The sequence below is a fragment of the Kogia breviceps genome, chromosome 2 (genome assembly GCF_026419965.1).
Source record: "Kogia breviceps isolate mKogBre1 chromosome 2, mKogBre1 haplotype 1, whole genome shotgun sequence".
Lineage (NCBI taxonomy): Eukaryota > Metazoa > Chordata > Mammalia > Artiodactyla > Physeteridae > Kogia > Kogia breviceps.
The window spans coordinates 192,551,104-192,569,776 of NC_081311.1; the positions used below are offsets into that span (position 1 = coordinate 192,551,104).

Consider the following 18,673-nt stretch of genomic DNA (forward strand, 5'->3'; position numbering starts at 1 on the left):
ATCACCCAAGAAGGGACTATGACCCCATCAGCCAGCTAATGATGTCAAACTGTAACTACAAAGGTAACCAAACTCTTAAAAAAAAAAAAAAGAGTAACTCCTTTTTTTTGAGCTACAAGTGATTCACAGCATGTTTTGTCACTGGCACACGGAGAAAAGATTAAAATACTTAGCACCTCCCCCAGGGAGTGGAAGTGATACGTGGCTGTGTTTATCCGGAGTCATTCTCTCTCTGGGCACCGCCTGCACCTATTCACGACCTGCAGACACACATTGGATGTCCTTTTACCAGGAGGAGGATCCACGTTACAGCAACCTCTCGCTTGCCTAGGTGGCTGCCTGGGTCCACTTGACAGATGAGTGGACAGTTAGGAGCTGACCTGACCAGGCCTGAGACCTACTGTCCCGGCTCTATAGGGACCTGAACAAAGGGATTGCAGAAGGGGCCCTGCCCTCGATTTTTTCTACTTGAGCTCGACACATTTTTATTTCCCTTTTCTCGATTTTCAATAAGTCCCTAAGTGAGGGTATTTTTCTTTCTTTCTTTTTTTTTTTTTTTTTTAATCTGGTAGGAAAAGTAGAGAACGTATTCATTTGCAAACTTAGATAATGCCAAGGTTTTGTTTTTTGTTTTTGTTTTAGTTTTTTAGGTCAAATACATGAAAAGCCTTAGTGGCTCTGATGGTGACCTTGGTAACACTTCAGTACCATTCAGGTAGAAGAGGCTGTTACTTTGTTTTCTGTGGCTGTGAGTTGATTTATTTTATACACACACACACACAGAAAGATACAAACAGCTACCTTATTATTTTCTTTCCTTTCAGGTAGAACTGGGACTCAAACAGTGTTGACCCAAGGGGAGAAAAACCAGGCTGGGCCCTCAATCACTTTTCTAACTTCTCCCTACAGGATTCATGGTATATTAGAATCTAAAATAAATGCCTTTGGGAATTGCCTGGTGGTCCAGTGGTTAGGATTCTGTGCTCTCACTGCTGAGGGCCCGGGGTTCAATCCCTGGTCGGGGAACTAAGGCCCTGCAAGCATGCTGCATCCACAAACAAACAAACAAAATGCCTTCATCTCCCATTCATATCTCATATCTAGCAGAGAGAAGAGAAGGAAGTGGGATATTTTTTTTCTCTTTTTTGAGAAATTGGGAGAAAGTTGATTGGAAGTCCATGGAACAGGAAAGAATAAGAAGTTACAGAACAAAAGTTGTTTCTCTTTTTAAAATAAATTTATTTATTTTTGGCTGCATTGGGTCTTCGTTGCACACGGGCTTCTCTCTAGTTGTGGAGAGCGGGGGCTTCTCTCTGTTGCAGTGCGTGGGCTTCTCATTGCGGTGGCTTCTCCTGTTGCAGAGCACGGGCTCTAGGCACATGGGCTTCAGTAGTTGTGATGCATGGGCTCAGTAGTTGTGGCTCATGGGCTCTAGAGTGCAGGCTCGCTCAGTCGTTGTGGCATGCAGGCTCAGCAGTTGTGGCTCACGGGCTCTAGAGCGCAGGCTCAGTAGCTGTGGCGCACGGGTTTAGTTGCTCCGCGGCATGTGGGATCTTCCCGGACCAGGGCTCGAACCTGTGTCCCCAGCACTGGCAGGCGGATTCTTAACCACTGCGCCACCAGGGAAGCCCCAGAACAAAAGTTTTATGGCAAACTTAAATCTACAAAACAGAAAGCGGTTGTGTTCAGTGGATGGTATGTAATACCTAAACGCAAAAGCTCATCTCGGCAGCCACCGTTCTATTCCTCCCATCGCTGGTGTGTGTAAACAAGAAAAGCAAATTCATCTACCAAGGGGAATCCTAAATTAAGCTGAATTTATTAAATTGCTTCTTTGTTCTGGCAAAATGAAAAAAATGCATATTTGGAGGGTTTCTCTGTGGTTTCCACGGAAAGCTGAGAACCAGGCCCTAGAGGAAGGTGACTGTGTCAGCAAATGCAGCAAAACTCACGAGCCATTCTCTCCTGCCCCATTGGAGACTTAGCCTGGGTTGTGAGCGGTGTGACTTCTCAGGAACTTGCCGTAATTTCTTCCTCATCGTTTCCCGCTCCGTCTCCCTAGTTGACTTCCCAGCGGCTCGAATTTTTATCTCCCGTTATGTGGCAGTAAAACTATCCTTACAATCCCATAGAGTGTTTGCTCTGAATCACTGAGGCTTTTGGCTACTGACATGCAAAAGCCCAGCTTTGGGTATTCAAAAAATGAAACAAAATTAAAAACAGACATAAGCGCGCGCGCACACACAGACACACAGACGACACACAGACACACACACACTTCCCTTACCAGAAAGCCTGGTGTTCTGTTTTTTAGGCGGGGTGTTTGCAATGAGAAGCTGTAATTATAAGACTGCTATCCACGATAGATGTTCTATTTAGAAACCCGGAAGCCAGAAATTCTCTGTATTTTCTCCATGGCCTTCTTACCTAAGACTCAACATACGTAGGAAGCTCTTGCTCATGCTGAGTGGCTGGGGAAGAAATGGGAAGGAAGGGATGGAAGGAGGGTTGAGGGGAAAACCTTGGTTTGACACCTTAGCATGACATCCTGTCCCTCTGGGCATTGGGAGAGCCTGTATCCCCCTTCCTGTGGGAGGGGTCTTAATCTCCAGTGTGTCACCCATCTGGAAAATAACAAGTATGTGATCTTGAGGAAGGTATGCCAACTCAATCATTTTTAAAAACTTATTTATTTTGTTTATGGCCGCACCCCTCAGCTCGCGGGATCCCTGACCAGGGATTGAACCTGCACCCTCGGCAGTGAAAGCACAGAGTCCCAACCACTGGACCGCCAGGGAATTAATTCCCAACTCAATCATTTTTAAAAATAGCAGGTTGGTTTGCCTTCCTAACGACTCTCCCAGATCTGAGAATCTGCACGTCTCTAGGTTTTGAAGAAGAATCTAACCAATGGCATTGGGTATTGGCATCTCAATCCTAGCCAACCCCACTCCCTGACCTGACACATGGTAACTAAACAAACCAACAGAAAATCTAGGAGAACTAAACACTAAGAAGGATTTTAAAGACCCAAGCATAGAATCAAAATATTTCCTGAGCCAGTTTAATACCTGGTGTTAATAAGTGACCAAAGGCAGCTTCAGAGTGTGTCCAAAATAGACCGGTACTTTTCTTTTGGCAAATTCAACCTATGTAGGAGACAGTTACGTTGTTTTGTTCAACTTAACTAGAAGAGGACCTATGTATCCTCTTAAATCAGTTGAGTTGATCTGAAAAGAAGGTCCAAGGATCATGACAGGTGTTAGAAGCTTAGAATTTGAGAGCAGGATATTAATCTCATCTGCTCCCATGATTTCACAGGTAAGGAAACACTCAGTGAAAATTATCCTAGGTCAAATTCAAAAAAGAACCCCAGTTCTCGAAATTTAGAGCCCAGGCATCTTTCTAAAATACCATGGCAGATAAAAATAAATCTTCATAACAAGATTTATAGATATCAGGAAAGGGTTTAATATTGCAATTTCACAGTATTTTATCGATAGTTACAAAACTCTGAATGGAAACAAAAAGCAGATTTGAGTTTAAAAAATGTTTATCGTCAAAAAAAAAAGAAGAAAACATAATTGATAGAACCGGACCCTCTAAATGTATTGGCAATTGGAAAAAGTCAGTTTGTTGACTTTCCCTCTCTCCTGGGCTGTCTGCACTAACTGTATTTTGAAAGAAGTATATCACAATTTTCTACTTGTAATCCTCAAACTAATTTTAAAAAATTCATTTGTTTTCAGAATAGACTTTTGCTTTTCCTTGTATCATATCCAGTCTGGCAATAGGAATATCAAGATCTTTTTTTCTTTCATTTGTTATAGCAATGCTTTTTTATTTTGATCAGCACTAATATTCCTTAATAATTCCTAGGTGATCCTTCGTGGCCATGAAATCTGTTTCCTTCCTGAACAAACTCTGATTTTGTTTTGTTTCTACTGACCCACGTCAACACAACAGGACTGTGTCAGCAGCACATTTCAGCAAAGAATAAGGTGTATCTCTGGTTATAGACCTGTTACCCTGCTCTTGGTGGTGGTGGTGGTGGTGGTGGTGGTGGTGGTGGTGGTGGTGGTGGTGGTGGTGGTGTTGAGAGGTAGTTTTTCTGACTCAGCGAAATTCTGACCACCGATGGTCCTAGCTCTCCTTCTTTGGATTTATACCAATCCACATAATTTAGCACCTAACCTGTGTACATAGCTGTTTTGGTTCCATTTTGCTTTCTACCTGGATCTGAAACTCCTGAAGTCAAAGAGCACAGATTCCACAAACAATCTGACTGGCAAAGAGGGAACAGCACAGGTGACGAATTCCCCATTCATCGCTCTGTGCCTGTTTGAATGCCACCGAGGCCGGGCGTCGTGTCAGGCACCAGAGATAAGGCTAGAGTTTGGCATTTCCTGCAGATGATAAAACAGGACTGAACACATCACATTAAAACATTTTTAGTATGCTTCACTGACCATGCACTCCTCATGAAGATCTCCATGTAAAGGAAAAACGATTTTTTTAAAAAAATCTACTTTTTTTTCTTTTAATTCATCCACTTTGTGGTGAATGTCAGGTTGATCAGTAATTGATTAGATTCCGTCTCACCTCCGCCCACCCCCAGGGGTGTTGTGAGAGGGGGCAAGGAAAACAGTACGTTGGAGAGAAAGACCACAAAAATCTCAACTTCTTACTTCTCTTCGTCAAAACAGCATTTAGTGCTTTGGGAGGAAACGGATTCTGTAGTCTTTCCGTCACTCTGGAACGTTACATGTCAGAACAATGGGAGCAAAGGAATCTATGAGAGCGCTGAACTGTCCATGGAGGAAAGGACGTTTATCTGGCCTGCTCCCATTAGCGCATCATGCAATGCTGAGAGACCAACTCCTTTTAAGTCTTTCTAGAACGTTGAAAACACTGGCTTGAATCTTTACTTAACATCCTCTAATGTCGGTTAGAACTACTGGACTTTTCTCAATGAATTTAGTTAGGACTGTTTTTAAATTGGAAAAGCGACAATTGTCATGACATTTTCTGAATTTAAAATTCTCTGAAAGTTATATTTGGTACAAGAGGATGATATGGAGAGGCACATAGTGTGTGTGTGTGTGTGTGTGTGTGTGTGTGTGTGTGTGTGTGTGTGTGTGTGTGTAGGGGGAGGACAGAATTGTGGCTTTTTCTAATTTTTCCGTTCCTCTTCTTTTTTTTTTTTTTTGCGGGCCTCTCACTGTTGTGGCCTCTCCCATTGCGGAGCACAGGCTCCAGACGCCCAGGCCCAGCGGCCATGGCTCACGGGCCCAGCCGCTCAGCGGCCATGTGGGATCTTCCCGGACCGGGGCACGAACCCGTGTCCCCTGCATCGGCAGGCGGACTCTCAACCACTGCGCCACCAGGGAAGCCCTCCGTTCCTCTTCTTATCCCTAAGTTGCACCTACTCCTAAGTGCTGCAATGTTTTGATTTGTTATTAACCATAATTATTGGCTGAATATAAAACTTGGATGGCTTTCCAAAAGCTGCAACACATAATCACTGTTTCTCAGCTTGGGGGGGGTGGGTAACACCGATATTTGGGATGCTGGAAAGCACTACAGCGCGTTTCAAGTCGTCCCAATGACTAGAGAGTGGGTGCTGCTGACATTTGGAGCCAGAGAAGCCAAAAGCTCTGCGGGAAGAACTGTGCCAACCCAAATGCTACGATGCCTTCGTGGAGAAACACCGGGAGACACTGCCAAGACACACACCCAAGATCGTGTGAGTATTACCATTAAATAAAACGTGGCCTTAGAGATGACTGAATTGGTTTGACAAACGCAGAAGATAAGGGCCAGCGAGGTTAGGGGTCATGACACTAGCCAGGAAGAGGGGCCAGGGCCGGGTCAGGCCTGAATGTCCAGGCCTCTTCCTGCGCCAACACTTGTTCTTCCGCAAAGCCCTTCACATAGCTCTGGGCGAGTTACCAGGATGCCTCGGTTCTAAGAGATGTTAAGTCCTGTCCCACTAAGTGACGTCAGGACGCACTGTGGGAATAGTGGGCTGACAGGCTGGGTCTCAGCAGAGGCCCGGATTCCCTTATTAAGAAGCGCACGCCAGATGGAGTGCATGGGGCTTCCCGTGGATCACTGTTAACTTTCTACCGTCATTTCAAATAACCACTTTTTCATGTCAACTGCACACGTAGCATTGAACAGTGTCAACATTGGACCTGACCCTTAAGCCATCTCTACTTGTGTTTTCCGCCCTCATATTCCTTAGCACAATTTTAATAAATTCTTCATATAGTGTCCCTAGTGAATGTTTCCATGTATCTTGGCCACAGAGAGGATGTTAAAATCTATCCCCGAAGCCTGAATTCCCAGGGAGAGTGCAATCGTCCTGCGTGCCCGGGCCTTGAAGCCACAACACGGTATCTGAGGGACAGACACCTCAAGGCTGCCTGAAGTCCCCAGGCAAACTCTTGTGGGTCGTGGGCCCCGCTCCCTCGCAGCTCTTCGCAAAGGCAGGATGGCGTCATTTCAGGCTCCAGCACCGCCACTCTTCCAGCGCTTCTCACGCAGAGTCGGGGGGCGGGGAGGGGAGGGGAGAGTGACCAGATAACCTTGAGGTCAGTAACCTGGCTGAGAACAAGGAGTGACACAGGCCTCAGCGAGCACGCGAGCTGTGAGAACCGTCATGAAACGCACCCCGTCCGCCGAGCACTGGTCTCAAGAGGGTCAGAGGGGACACTTTTCTAGTGGAAACAACTGCCACTGAGATTTAAAACTTCCATGTAACTCGACGTGCCAATGTCAGTTTGCAGAATTACATCAACCGGAACTGTGGTGCTCCACGGCCCCACCCGGGACTCGATGTACCGACGCTCCGCGTGCTTACACACCTCCCGTGCGGGGGTGTCGCGGGACGGGGCCTGGGGGCAGCCTCGTACTGCACAGCACCCGCCACCTGTGACTTAGTCGTCCCACGGACCAAGAGATTCATCCAGAGAAAAATACGGTTTCACCTAGGCAGTTGCACCAAGACAATACAGAAGAATACATGTGTGCGTATATACGCGTGCTGTGCTGTGTGTGTACCTATTACGTATACATTTCATTCACTTGTTCTCTTAAAAATAACCACCAAAAAACCCCTGAATTCAATCACCACTCTTAAAAGACAAACAAAAAACAAAACGAGCACATGAAACCCTCACCTCCCTTGCTTTCCTGAATCAACGTGACTCTTCTTTTTGTTTCCGTGCAACAGGCTGGTGATCCAGACCTTGGTCAAGGGCAGAGCAGCCAGTCGTGAAAGCCAAGAACGGTGACTTCAAGGGGTTCCAACCAGGAGGCTCTACTGTCTGTGCACACTGGCTAGCATCTCCCCACCCCAGGGGCCCCAGTTCACCACTGCAGAGCAGCTTACAACGCAAGAGCCCATCTCTCTCCACCAACAAGCAAGTATTCGGGTCATCTCTCTGAATGCATCGGCTCCTATAACTTTCTCCACTGTCTGCCTCCCCAAAAGGCTAGGATTACTGGGTTACTTACCACACTAGGAAGCTTTCCAAAGCCACCCATACAAGCATACCACTTCTCAGAAGAACCCTCTGGTTGTGCATAATTTAATAAAACTGACCATGTAGGATAATGCTGTTTATTAAAAATATATTCAGGGAGAAGGAAGTCAGTGCATTTATGCAATTTTACATACACATCTGTAGTTTGAGGTTCCATTATTCCAACAGTTCATATAAATCACTGTTTCAGATAAGAGAAAAAAATGCTTTACACAGGAGATCAGCAATTGGTTATAGGTTTGGTAATATGAGTAGGCTTGTTGTAAAAATAAAACCACCTCTTCCATTATTAAAGAGTGTCTCCTTATGCAGAACAAGTCTTTAGAGTTAAGAACTTTTTCTTGCATAAGAATTAACTTGAAGTTCTTGGAAAAGAGCCAATCCTCCATTTTCTATAAATATAAATGCTATATTTTGTCTGGAATTTTTTTTCTTTTGAGGTAACAAAGGAAGCATTTTCAGTGATTTGTCACTAGGTTATCCCTTACTGGGTATGCCAGCTACTGCAGCGTCAAACCTAAGACCCATACAAAAGCATTTCTCAGAGTAAGAAATACAGAGTATGACATTTTCAAACAATGTTCTCATTACAATAGGGAAAATAATGTGGGTCAAAAAAAACCAAAGCCCAAGATAAATGGATTAAAGGCTCGATCATCTTTGCTAATGAAGAATGAACAACAGCACCCAGAACCCCCCAGAAGGATTTGGTGTCTGAATGCACAACTGTGTCTTTCCCCAGCAAGCCTCCTCGTCATCACATTTTTTTCATGGAGGATCAGCAACACTCCCATCTCCTGAACTTACTGACAGGAAAATCGGGAGCACGGCCGTCAACACCTGGCGAACTAAGGGAAAGACAAACTCCCAAGTCGCTGGCGATAATCCTCACTGTGGAAAATCAAGAGTTGAATCTAACTTCTTGGATGCAGAAGTTGGGGCTTTTTGTCCCTTGGCCTCATGGCCTTTACGCACAGGATGCCCTGAAGAAGGGCCGGAAGTGACGTCAGCCAGCCAGCTGCACCCTCTCCTTTTCATGTTATGTACCAAACTTGCAAGAATAGCCAAATGCAGGAAAGACAGACTTCAGAGGACTACCTTGTTTATAGAATGTGAGGTGCAAGACAGTTCTCGATCAGTACAAACCCAGGGAACCAGAGCTGAAGCACACGAAGAGAAAGGAAAGTCTGTATCCAATGAGAAGCTGTGTGAAAGGTTTCTTCTGCTGGGTTTGGCTAAGGCATCTAGAATTCTCTCCATGTCTGTTCCGGATGAGACTACCGAGCATTTACAATTCATTCACTTTTGGGGGTGGGGCTGGGAGGAGGGGAATACATTTAACCAACTCTTCCTTCTTAAATAGTGAGAACTATGTTTTCATAAACAAAGCGGATCAAATCAGTAACTGTCTAAATGACAACGCCATAGTCGGTGTTAGCTGTGACTAACATCTGACTGACTCCACCTCAGCAAAAACTAAAAGACCACAAAATCTTAGCCACTATCCAAACTGTCTACGTGTGTAAAGCATAGAGAGTAGCGCTTGTTGACAGGATTACTCAGCAAATAAATTTAAGGCGTAACTGGAGGAACAGCAGATGAAGTCTGTTTTTCCCTATGATGTGATATTAAGGCCTCTGCCAAGAGAGACTGCTTTCAAATGGGAAGTCTTCTTGCCCCTAATTAATAACCAAGTGTCCCAAAATTAAGGAGTAAGCTAAAGACTGAAAGCTTTTAAACAGATAACTACCGACTCTGAAACAATCAAGCTCCACAGTGTGATAGAAAACCATGCAGTGTACTGACTCCTTAGACGCTGAAATCAATGAGGCCAAATCCGCCAGGGCCATGATATGGATAAAATGTTAAATACAGAAGATATCTGAACACGATGCATTATTTTGTTTATACATACGTCTAAATTTTAACAACAGAACCCTTTAAAAAATGAGGAACAGAAGGGTTATGTTCACGCAAAACTCTTTTTTGTGCTTAGTCTGTAAAAAGGTATCAGGACAATTTAAAACAAATTGGTTCATTCTTTAACACTAGTTTCACTTGATTAAACTGCACAGGTCCTACGGTGTCAATGTTAGAACTGCAGAAACACAACTCCCTCCTCCGATGTCAAAGGGAAGCAGCTCACTCTCCAGCGCCTCTGCAAGGACCAGGGAGACACACTCCCGAGTTCCTCTCACAGCTCCGTCCCACCTAAGGGGGGGGGTCAATGCCCAGGTGCACTGAGAAGAGGGGATGCTCGTATAAGGCCATTTAAGTGGAAATGACAAAGTGATCCTAAATTAAATAAAATAAGCCCCGGAGTTTCTTTTAAGTGGTGAAATAGGGGACAAGGGGGCTTTGACATCAATTAAATAAGACTTTAGAACAAACAGGCAAACAAAAGAAAATTGATTTCTCAAAGTCCAATAAAAAGCAATTAGCTCACCTCTCATTTTCAGAAAGATGAATTATGGAAATTCTCTCAAATTTATGCAACAGGCTTACTTTTGAACCTTAGGAATGAAGGAAGGCGTCTCCTCTCATTCTCTTTCTACATTTTATGTTCTTCAGTTGCTATTCTAAATTCTTTGAATAGCGAAATCAGCCATGAGCTGTGATGATCTGCCTGCACTGAGACACATCTCTACAACTAAAAGCGATGCATACGGCACAGAACTATAAGCAAAAAAGGTGAAGCAAACTTTATTTATTTTCAGGTAAAAACATGAACCTGATGAATTATTGCAGATTTGAGAAATCAGCACATAGAACAACTGGACAGAGCATTGCTTACAGGTGCTTTGATGTGTGTCGAGACAAAGGCTGAGCTGTTTGTCCCACGGGAGCACTGGGAGGAGGGGCGGAGGAGAGCGGAACAATGAAAGAAGACAGTGAACAGAAACTTAAAAAGAGAAAAAGGGAGAAAAACGTTTTCTTTACTCCAACAGGGAATGAAAACTGCTAACTTTGCTTAAAACCGTATACATCAATTCAAAATGCTCTGGCCACAGAATAATAAATATTGGCCAGCCTAAGCTGCAGACTTTTTAACCTACACAAAAGAAACGAATGAGCTCTCCTTGCCTCCATTACAGAGGCGGCGGTTGCCAGAATCACCATGTAAACAGTCCTAGTGCGTCCCTGGTACAAGGCCAGTGATACCCTACAACTATATTAAAACTAAGCTATAAGAAAAGGCTACCTAGTTACAAAGGCTGAATTATATCGACAACATATTTCAATTCCATGAATTTTAAATTATATCTTAATTTGAGAGAGAACAGGGAACAACGAAAGCCCATGGCTGACGAAGTACCAACTGTGGGTTTTGTATACAAAAAACCTGTGTGAGCGGCACAGACAGCTCGCCGATCCGGGCGGGGAAACTCAAGGGAAGCGAGAAGCACACAGAGCTCACCTACTAAACCGTATTTGTCAAATACACGGGAGCTTTAATTTCTGTACTTATGTACAAGAGTTGTCTTTGGAGGAAACAAAACTGCAGACTTAGCTAGATGGATACACACAGCCCAGAATTAAACTGCACAGCGACATTTATTGTTTCAGCCTGGAAAAACATCCCTTTTTTAAATTTCACACAGCAAAGCAAGTTAAAAACTTCACTCGTCAAATAAATGATAATTTAAACAAGAACTTGCTAAAGAAACCTCATCACAACAACGTTTTAGGGCCTGATCACTTTAAGTCCATGGGGCCATTAATGAATAGGAACCAAGTCTCTCTTTTATAATCTGCAAGCCGTTTTCCTACAACAAGAAGGCGTAACATGTTTCCTTGACTCGGGTGATACATTTAGAAAAGAAATCATGATTTTTCTCTTTTGCTGTAACAGGCAGACACTGCGCTTCTCGTTGTGATCAGGAAAGATGGAACGACTGCTGCCCTTCCCTCGCTGCCATCAACAGCTTTTCTCTCATTATCTCGATGCTCGAATAGTCCGGCAACTTAAGATAGTTCACACAGGTCATTACGGAGGGCAGGAAGTCATCTGGGTTCTCTGTTGATTCGAAGGTCTTCCGGACAATTGTCAAAGGTGGATTCAAGCTCCGGAAGCCTGATGAAGAGGGAAGAAAGGAGGACAGAGGAACTTGGCAAGTTTACGGGACGCCCGCCAGCTGGCTTAGGGAAACCCGTCTCTCATCCGTGAGGAGAATGGGTCTGGAAGCGCAAGTAAACGTGCCCTTTCTTACCTGCCCCCATCAGAAACACACTACACTCTGCTGCACAGCATTACCACACACAGAGGTCCTCTTTCCTGCTGGGCAACGAACTCTACCCATTTAAGGTATATCGAGTGTACGGAACCTAGTATGTGCTTTATTTACCATCAAAAGTCATTGAATAACATGAGGCAAACAGTTCTTCACGCTTCCCTTATGCTTTTAAAAGAGCGCCAATTCAACTCATATTAGGATTCATTTCTGAAAAAAACAGACTTTGGAATGCCTTTTCATCTAAGCCATCTAAGGGTTTATAATGTACATATGTCTGAGAATTTGAATTTTATGTAGAGAAGCAGCATTACATGTACATAAGTAGTCCTACTTCAGTGTGTTTAAGTCAATTCCTATGAATTGTCCTGCCAGGGATATCCCTTAACACACTGCGGAACAAACTGAAAACTTAGAAACATTATGATATTGAAATAACTAAGAGGCACTCAAGGTCAAATAAAGAAGATCCTGCTGTTGGCACTGAAGCTTTGCGTGCGTTCTCTGCCCCCGCCCTCTCTCTCTCACTCACTCACACTCACACACTCACTCACTCACTCACTCAACTCATAGCTACAATAAATCAACAGCTGTACCCACCTCCAACAGGCAACCTCGGGCTACCTGTCACAAACTGGAGGAACAACCTCTGCTGCTCATTATCAAAGCTACTGAGAATCTCAAACAAGAACTTCACAGCCCGACTACAAGAGAAATAAATACACCAGAGTTACTTCATCGTATTAAAATACAGTTTTGACTCTCACAATTAGCTAGAGACTATCAAATGTAAATATGACTACAGATGAATTCACATTGTAATGCACTCAAATATGTTTCTGTTGTTACAGTTGGAATTCAAGTGGAATGATTACTATTGTAATAAATAAGACCTGTCTGAGACTGTACAGATATTTCCACTTTACTATACGTAAAAATGGGTAATGGGGTCACAGTGGGATTCCCCACCTTTCCTCCTCCCGCCCATTTTCACAGAAATACTTGGGGCAAAAAACCCAAAAAACCCTTTCGGTCCTAAAGTTGCAGTCTTGAGAGAAATGAAGCCAAAATATTAGAAAGCCTCCTTTAATAAGTAAACAACTTTTAAAATGTATATATATGTGTGTGTACCTGAAAACTGGCAGAGCCCAGGACCTACCTGTCATGGGTATAACCATGATCTGGCCTGCAGCATTCCATCAGTGTCTTTGCATCCCAAGTGTCTGCTTTACTGCCACACAGGAGCTGATCCAGCTGTGTGTTTAAACACGGGCAACAAATTACTAAGGACACAGCTGTGTAACTGACTGAAAACACACACACGTTCTGTTCTGTGGCATGCCAATATGAAGGTCTACAGAAGCCCAGAAACTTCAGCTTGGTACTCTTTATACAATGTGCTCTTCTAATATATTTACAGATTCAAGCTCTTCTTCAGCTGACATGAACAGGTGCCCTGCCCATTTGCATGAACTAGGTTCTAGGGAGCCTTTAATCTAAGACAAAACATACCTGAGACCAACCCTTAATTGAAGTTCTCCTAATTCTTCTCATTTCTTAGAGGCTTTAACTCGATATCTACTTCTAACCAGGGAGATTTTATAAATCCTGGCTTTTAGAAACACAAGGGCACACCATAACGGAAGCCAAGAGAGAGAACAGTGAGCTGGAGAGAGAAGTGAGAGAGGAGAGCTGAACTGAGACACAGCAAATGGGTAGGTTTTCCCACTTTGCGAAGAAAGGCACTTCTGTGCCATATGGTTGTCTGGGACCAAGCTAGTCATTACAGAACAGATATTAGAAAGCAAAAAAATGCCTGTGTGTCCTTGGAAAATCTAACATGAGTTTCCAATTAAACCACCTCTCACCTGGTAGACTGCCCATTTGCAAGATGACTCGTATACTCTGAGAAAATCCATTTGGAGCATATGTGAAACTTGGTACCTACTATGTGTCACTCACTGTCAGGTACTTTATGTATCTTGTTCAGTAAGAGAGAGGTTATCTCAACCTTATGAAAGAGCCAGTCAGCTCAGATAGGACAACCTGGGTAAGGTCACACAGCTAAGTAGTGGGGACCAGGATCCAATTCCAAAAGGAACACTTGGCTGTTTGCAATTCCAGGTGACACTAGTGCCTAAAAGTGCCAGGTACACCACATGTTTTAATAAGTAGCAAATCAAAGTGGACATAAAAATAATAATTGAGATGAAAATGCTAAGTCATTTAAAGATTTCCAGATTCAGCCAGTAATAAAGGTGTAGTCTAAAGCTAGTACTCAAAAAAGAAACAAAAAGGTTTCCAACCTGGGGAAACCAAACACCTTCCAGACCCTTTCTATGGCATCTCACTATCAGTGAGTAGTTTTCTGAGATTCTTGTTGCACTTTAAGTAAAGATGGCTGGAAAAAAATTATGCACATAAACTCGTTAACTCCATTCTCACAAGTGTTCTCCGGATTTGGCAACTAGATAATTTGCAACATTTCCTTAAAACTTCAAGGACTAACGTCGCTCATGAAACAATCAACATCTCAGCGAATCCAGAAAGTTTAGTTTAAAAACAACAAGTAGGGCTTCCCTGGTGGCGCAGTGGTTGAGAATCCGCCTGCCGATGCAGGAGACACGGGTTCGTGCCCCGGTCCGGGAAGATCCCACATGCCACGGAGCAACTAAGCCCATGAGCCATGGCCGCTAGACCTGCGCGTCCGGAGCCTGTTCTCCGCAACGGGAGAGGCCACAACAGTGAGAGGCCCGCATACCACAAAAAACAAATAAATAAATAAATAAATAAATAAATAAAATTAAAATAAAAAATTAAAAAATTAAAAAGATAAAAAATAAAAATAAAAACAACAAGTAACCTCCCCGGTGTCACTTTCATTACTATGGACCCATGGCTCTCCCCGCCAGCCACAGGTGTACAGAAACCCAAGTCCCACTCTCCACCAAGCAGCATTGAGGGTCAGCTGACAAGAATGCTATGCTTGGGACTTCCCTGTTGGCACAGTGGTTAAGAATCCGCCTGCCAATTCAGGGGACACGGGTTCGAGCCCCGGTCCGGGAAGATCCCACATGCCGCGGAGCAACTAAGCCCGCGCGCCACCACTACTGAGCCTGCGCTCTAGAGCCCGTGCGCCACAACTACTGAACCTGCGTGCCACAACTACTGAAGCCCACGCTCTACAACAAGAGAAGCCACCACAATGAGAAGCCAGCACACCACAACAAAGAGTAGCCCCTGCTTGCCGCAACTAGAGAAAACCCGTGCACAGCAACAAAGACGCAACACAGCCCCCCCCCAAAAAAAAAAAAAACAAAAAGAAAAGCAGAATGCTATGCTTACTCAATCACACATGGATCCCACGCTCTATTATTTATACCATATTTAATACTTATTTATATATGCTATACATTATATTTAATACACTATATTTAATATTCTTCCTCACTCAGGAAATGACCTCATCTTTCCCAAACATCCACCCCACCACCACACCCAACCGTCTACCTTTTTGTTTGCAACAATGGGGTCTTTGACTAAATAGCACAGAGAGACCCCACTAAGATCATTATAGGTACAGAACTAGAGATGACCATTTCTTTTACACACAAGCTACTCACTTCTTCCGGATAGAAGTACTGAAGGTGGCTGAGTGGGAAGACTGATTCAAATCCATCTCTGAATGAATCAAACTGCCTGGAAACGCCTTCATTTAGTGCCCAGAATATAACCAGCTGCAAAAAGAAAACTCTTTCAAAACCTGCGACAAGATTTCAAATTTCTTTCCTATATAATATTTGGCAAACTACAGTGAAACATCCTTCCTGATCACTTTAAAAAAAAAAGTCTTTAAAATATCTCCCGGGAAATTACCTAAGTAAAAGACAAGTCAGGGCAACTTCTAATTCAGGGTCTGGCCAAGAAGAAAATGTAAAAAATGTCATGTGTGTTATAAATTAGTATATTTAGTGTGTTTTAAAATTCATTTATCAATACATAAAATCCCTATGAATTATACTTTACCTTACCAGATGAGAAGCAGATGAAACTTCCGAAGAGGATAAAATGTTATTGAGAATTAAAGATAACGTTTCAAGAATCACCATTACCAACTGTTAAGTGTTTTTAACTTTTAATGTGCAATTTTTAGTTCTAAATCCTGTTAAGTTCTTAGAGCCCAATCCTTCTGCAGTATGTGCCTCCACTTAGAAAAAGGTAAACTCTGGAATGCAGTCACATGAAACTGAAGGGTCACAGAAAGCATGTTATTGGTCCAACATCTCCTAGTCATCAATGACTTTGGCTAACCCTTGGGGTTCAGAAATAGAGGACCTACTCAGATAAAAATGAGAACAACAGCGTTTTGTTGACAGAAAAACACAAGCATTATTACAAATATTTTCAGAGAACCTAGTTTGGAGTTAACTCATCATTTACTAGTAAGCTGAAAGATTAGTTTTCTCAAAGTAGGTAGTAGGAGAACACAGCCCTACTGACTGTTAGAGGAATTCCTTAGGAATCACAGAACTGTTAAGGCACATACGAAATAACAGAGGTCCTCTGCTATCTTCTCCTCTCAAACTGATGAAGAAACTGGAGCTGAAATTTTCCAGAGGTTCTATCTAAAATCCCACAGTAAATTAGTGGAGAAGTCAGGTCTAGGAGGTATGTATAGGTGGTATTTTGTCTGGAACCCAATGCTCTTTCCATTCAGTCAGGAAAAAACCAAAAGAAACTTTTCCAAAAGTAGTGATAGTGAAGACTTACATAGGTTATAGTCTAAAACATAATTTGTATTCAGTACAAAATTGTTTTCCTTAACTTAACAAATATGGTCAAGGATCATGAAAGGCCTCACCAAACCCATAAATGTGTGCGCACGCGCATGCGTGGACAGCATTAAAGGCTATCAGGTCAAGTTAGGTGGCTTGATAGAAAGGTAGAAATGCAGTTTAGTGACAACACAAGGGATGGCTGCTTTTCACTGATTTCTTCAAACTAAGAAAATGAGATGTTATTAGATAGTATTCAAGCTTGAAGAGAGTTCAAGGTTATAGAAGGTACTGCGAGATATCTGACATGTTCTCTCAAGAGCAAACAGAAGCAAAGGTCAGAAGAAGTGGACTTCGTGCAGCGATCCCGGGCGTCAAAGGTCTCACACCAGGCTGCACAGCAGCTGTGCACTGGACCCTCCCTTCCCGCCCCCTCAAAGCAGTCCCCCCGGGGCCCAGCCCCGCATGGCCACAGCTGGCCTTCGCCCCAGGGGGTGCTGAGAGTACATACTCTTAGATACTCCTCCAGATTGTGGATGGTGACCGGTATATCCTTTCCTCCTTTCTTCAGCTCGATGTTGGGAAACCCCGGCAGAGTGAAATCCAACCCTAAATCTTCGACTGAGCAGCCGTTCATAGTCAGGGTTTCTAATGCGTCCTGCAGACTCTCTTTGGTCTAAAAAAAGGGGGCGGGGGGTCAAGGCCAGTAATTCAGTCAGTTATGTTTGTGTTTATGAAATAAAAGATATGCTAATAAATTTTATGGGTTCCCTTAGCTCTTAGCTTATTTTTTTCTTTCTTTTTTGGTCATAATCTACACAAAAATAAGTCACTGAGATCACAAAGGAAATAATCTCAAACACTTCAATTATTTTTATATGAGGAAACAAGATTGCCCGAGTGCTCCTCCATAATGCGACGTCCGCTACTCAATCTGACCATATTCAATCGGATTTCACAGAAAAGCCATAATAATTTGCACAGTGGTCAATTTAAGAGGGTAGGGTCTATAGAGCCAGACAAACTTTTTATAAATTCTAGGCTAATCTTAATGAATCCAATACATGTATATAGCAAATACTGAGTAATACAGTGCAGTTAGGAAATCGTAAATACAAATAATGCACTATCTAGTATAAATAATTAACATTTTTTCTCTGCAAGCTCAAGTCTAAAGATTACCCAGAAATTCTTCATTCGATTACTGTGGGCCCAGCATTAACAAATTTGTATTCATACAGCAACAGTGGGATGAAAAAAGGTTCTAGGAAATCCCTAAGAAAAGTCAACTCCTACTCTGAAGACAAATATTAAAAAGTTTGTATTATTCACTTTTAAAAATGTTTAAGATCATGAAAGGCTTATATAAAATATAATTTCTGAATCAAAGACCAACATACAAAACTGCAAATTCTATCTGAAAATGAAGGTATCCAGTATAGGAGAAAGAAGGTAAATGGACTTTCCGAATTAAAGATGCCTCCAAGTATGAAATTCCTAAAGGCTAAACAGTCAAAGTGCAGAAAAGCATTTAAACAAAAAAAAGGCTACGAAGTTCTGGTTAACAGTCATTTTTTAAAGGGAAAGTGAAAGCTGTGTAGGATTACAGATAATTCAAAACACAGAGGAGGGTTAGGGTTAAGGTAAAATACATTGTTGAGAATTTTTACTCTGCAGAAACACATGTTTAGGTCTCTCTCAGTTTCGGGTACATCATTGGATGACACACAAAGAAAGACTTTTCATTTTACATTTGTAATATTGTTCAGCAAAAGGACTTAAACTCTCCATTCTAACGTTCTCTGACTGGAAAGCTCTCCAAAATGCTATCATGGATAGGAATCTAGAATATACAATATGTCTTTGAGATGTTTAAAAGGAATTAGCTGTTTGTTTCTCTAGACCTTACACGTTAAATTGAAAGCTAAGTTTTAGCCCATTTTCCATGTGCCTTCCAAGAATTTAAACTGCCCAGTGGAAACTCAGCCAGGACAACTTGCTCCACCTGAATGCTTTACAAATAATGAGGTGAGGTGTTTGACAATACTACCTACCAGTCCTCATGTTCCAGTTGCAAGCTTCTGAGAGAGTGTGGTTTCTGTGCTATGGATTTTAT

The 18,673-nt window shown here is 42.8% G+C and overlaps 1 protein-coding gene across 45 annotated transcripts in view; it reads right to left on the bottom strand.

Moving 5' to 3' along the window:
* Positions 1-11,086: 11,086 nt before the first annotated feature.
* The window catches only part of TRIP12 (thyroid hormone receptor interactor 12), a 142,677-nt gene continuing 135,090 nt past the window's right edge, over positions 11,087-18,673 (bottom strand). For all 45 annotated transcript variants that reach the window (XM_067027102.1, XM_067027091.1, XM_067027087.1 and 42 more), the window contains 5 exons: positions 17,069-17,233; positions 15,406-15,519; positions 12,942-13,036; positions 12,383-12,486; positions 11,087-11,625 (listed from right to left, as the gene is read on the bottom strand). In XM_067027102.1, the coding sequence (XP_066883203.1) occupies positions 11,429-11,625; positions 12,383-12,486; positions 12,942-13,036; positions 15,406-15,519; positions 17,069-17,233 (675 nt within the window). In that variant the 3' untranslated portion in view covers positions 11,087-11,428. The remainder of the gene's footprint in view (positions 11,626-12,382; positions 12,487-12,941; positions 13,037-15,405; positions 15,520-17,068; positions 17,234-18,673) is intronic.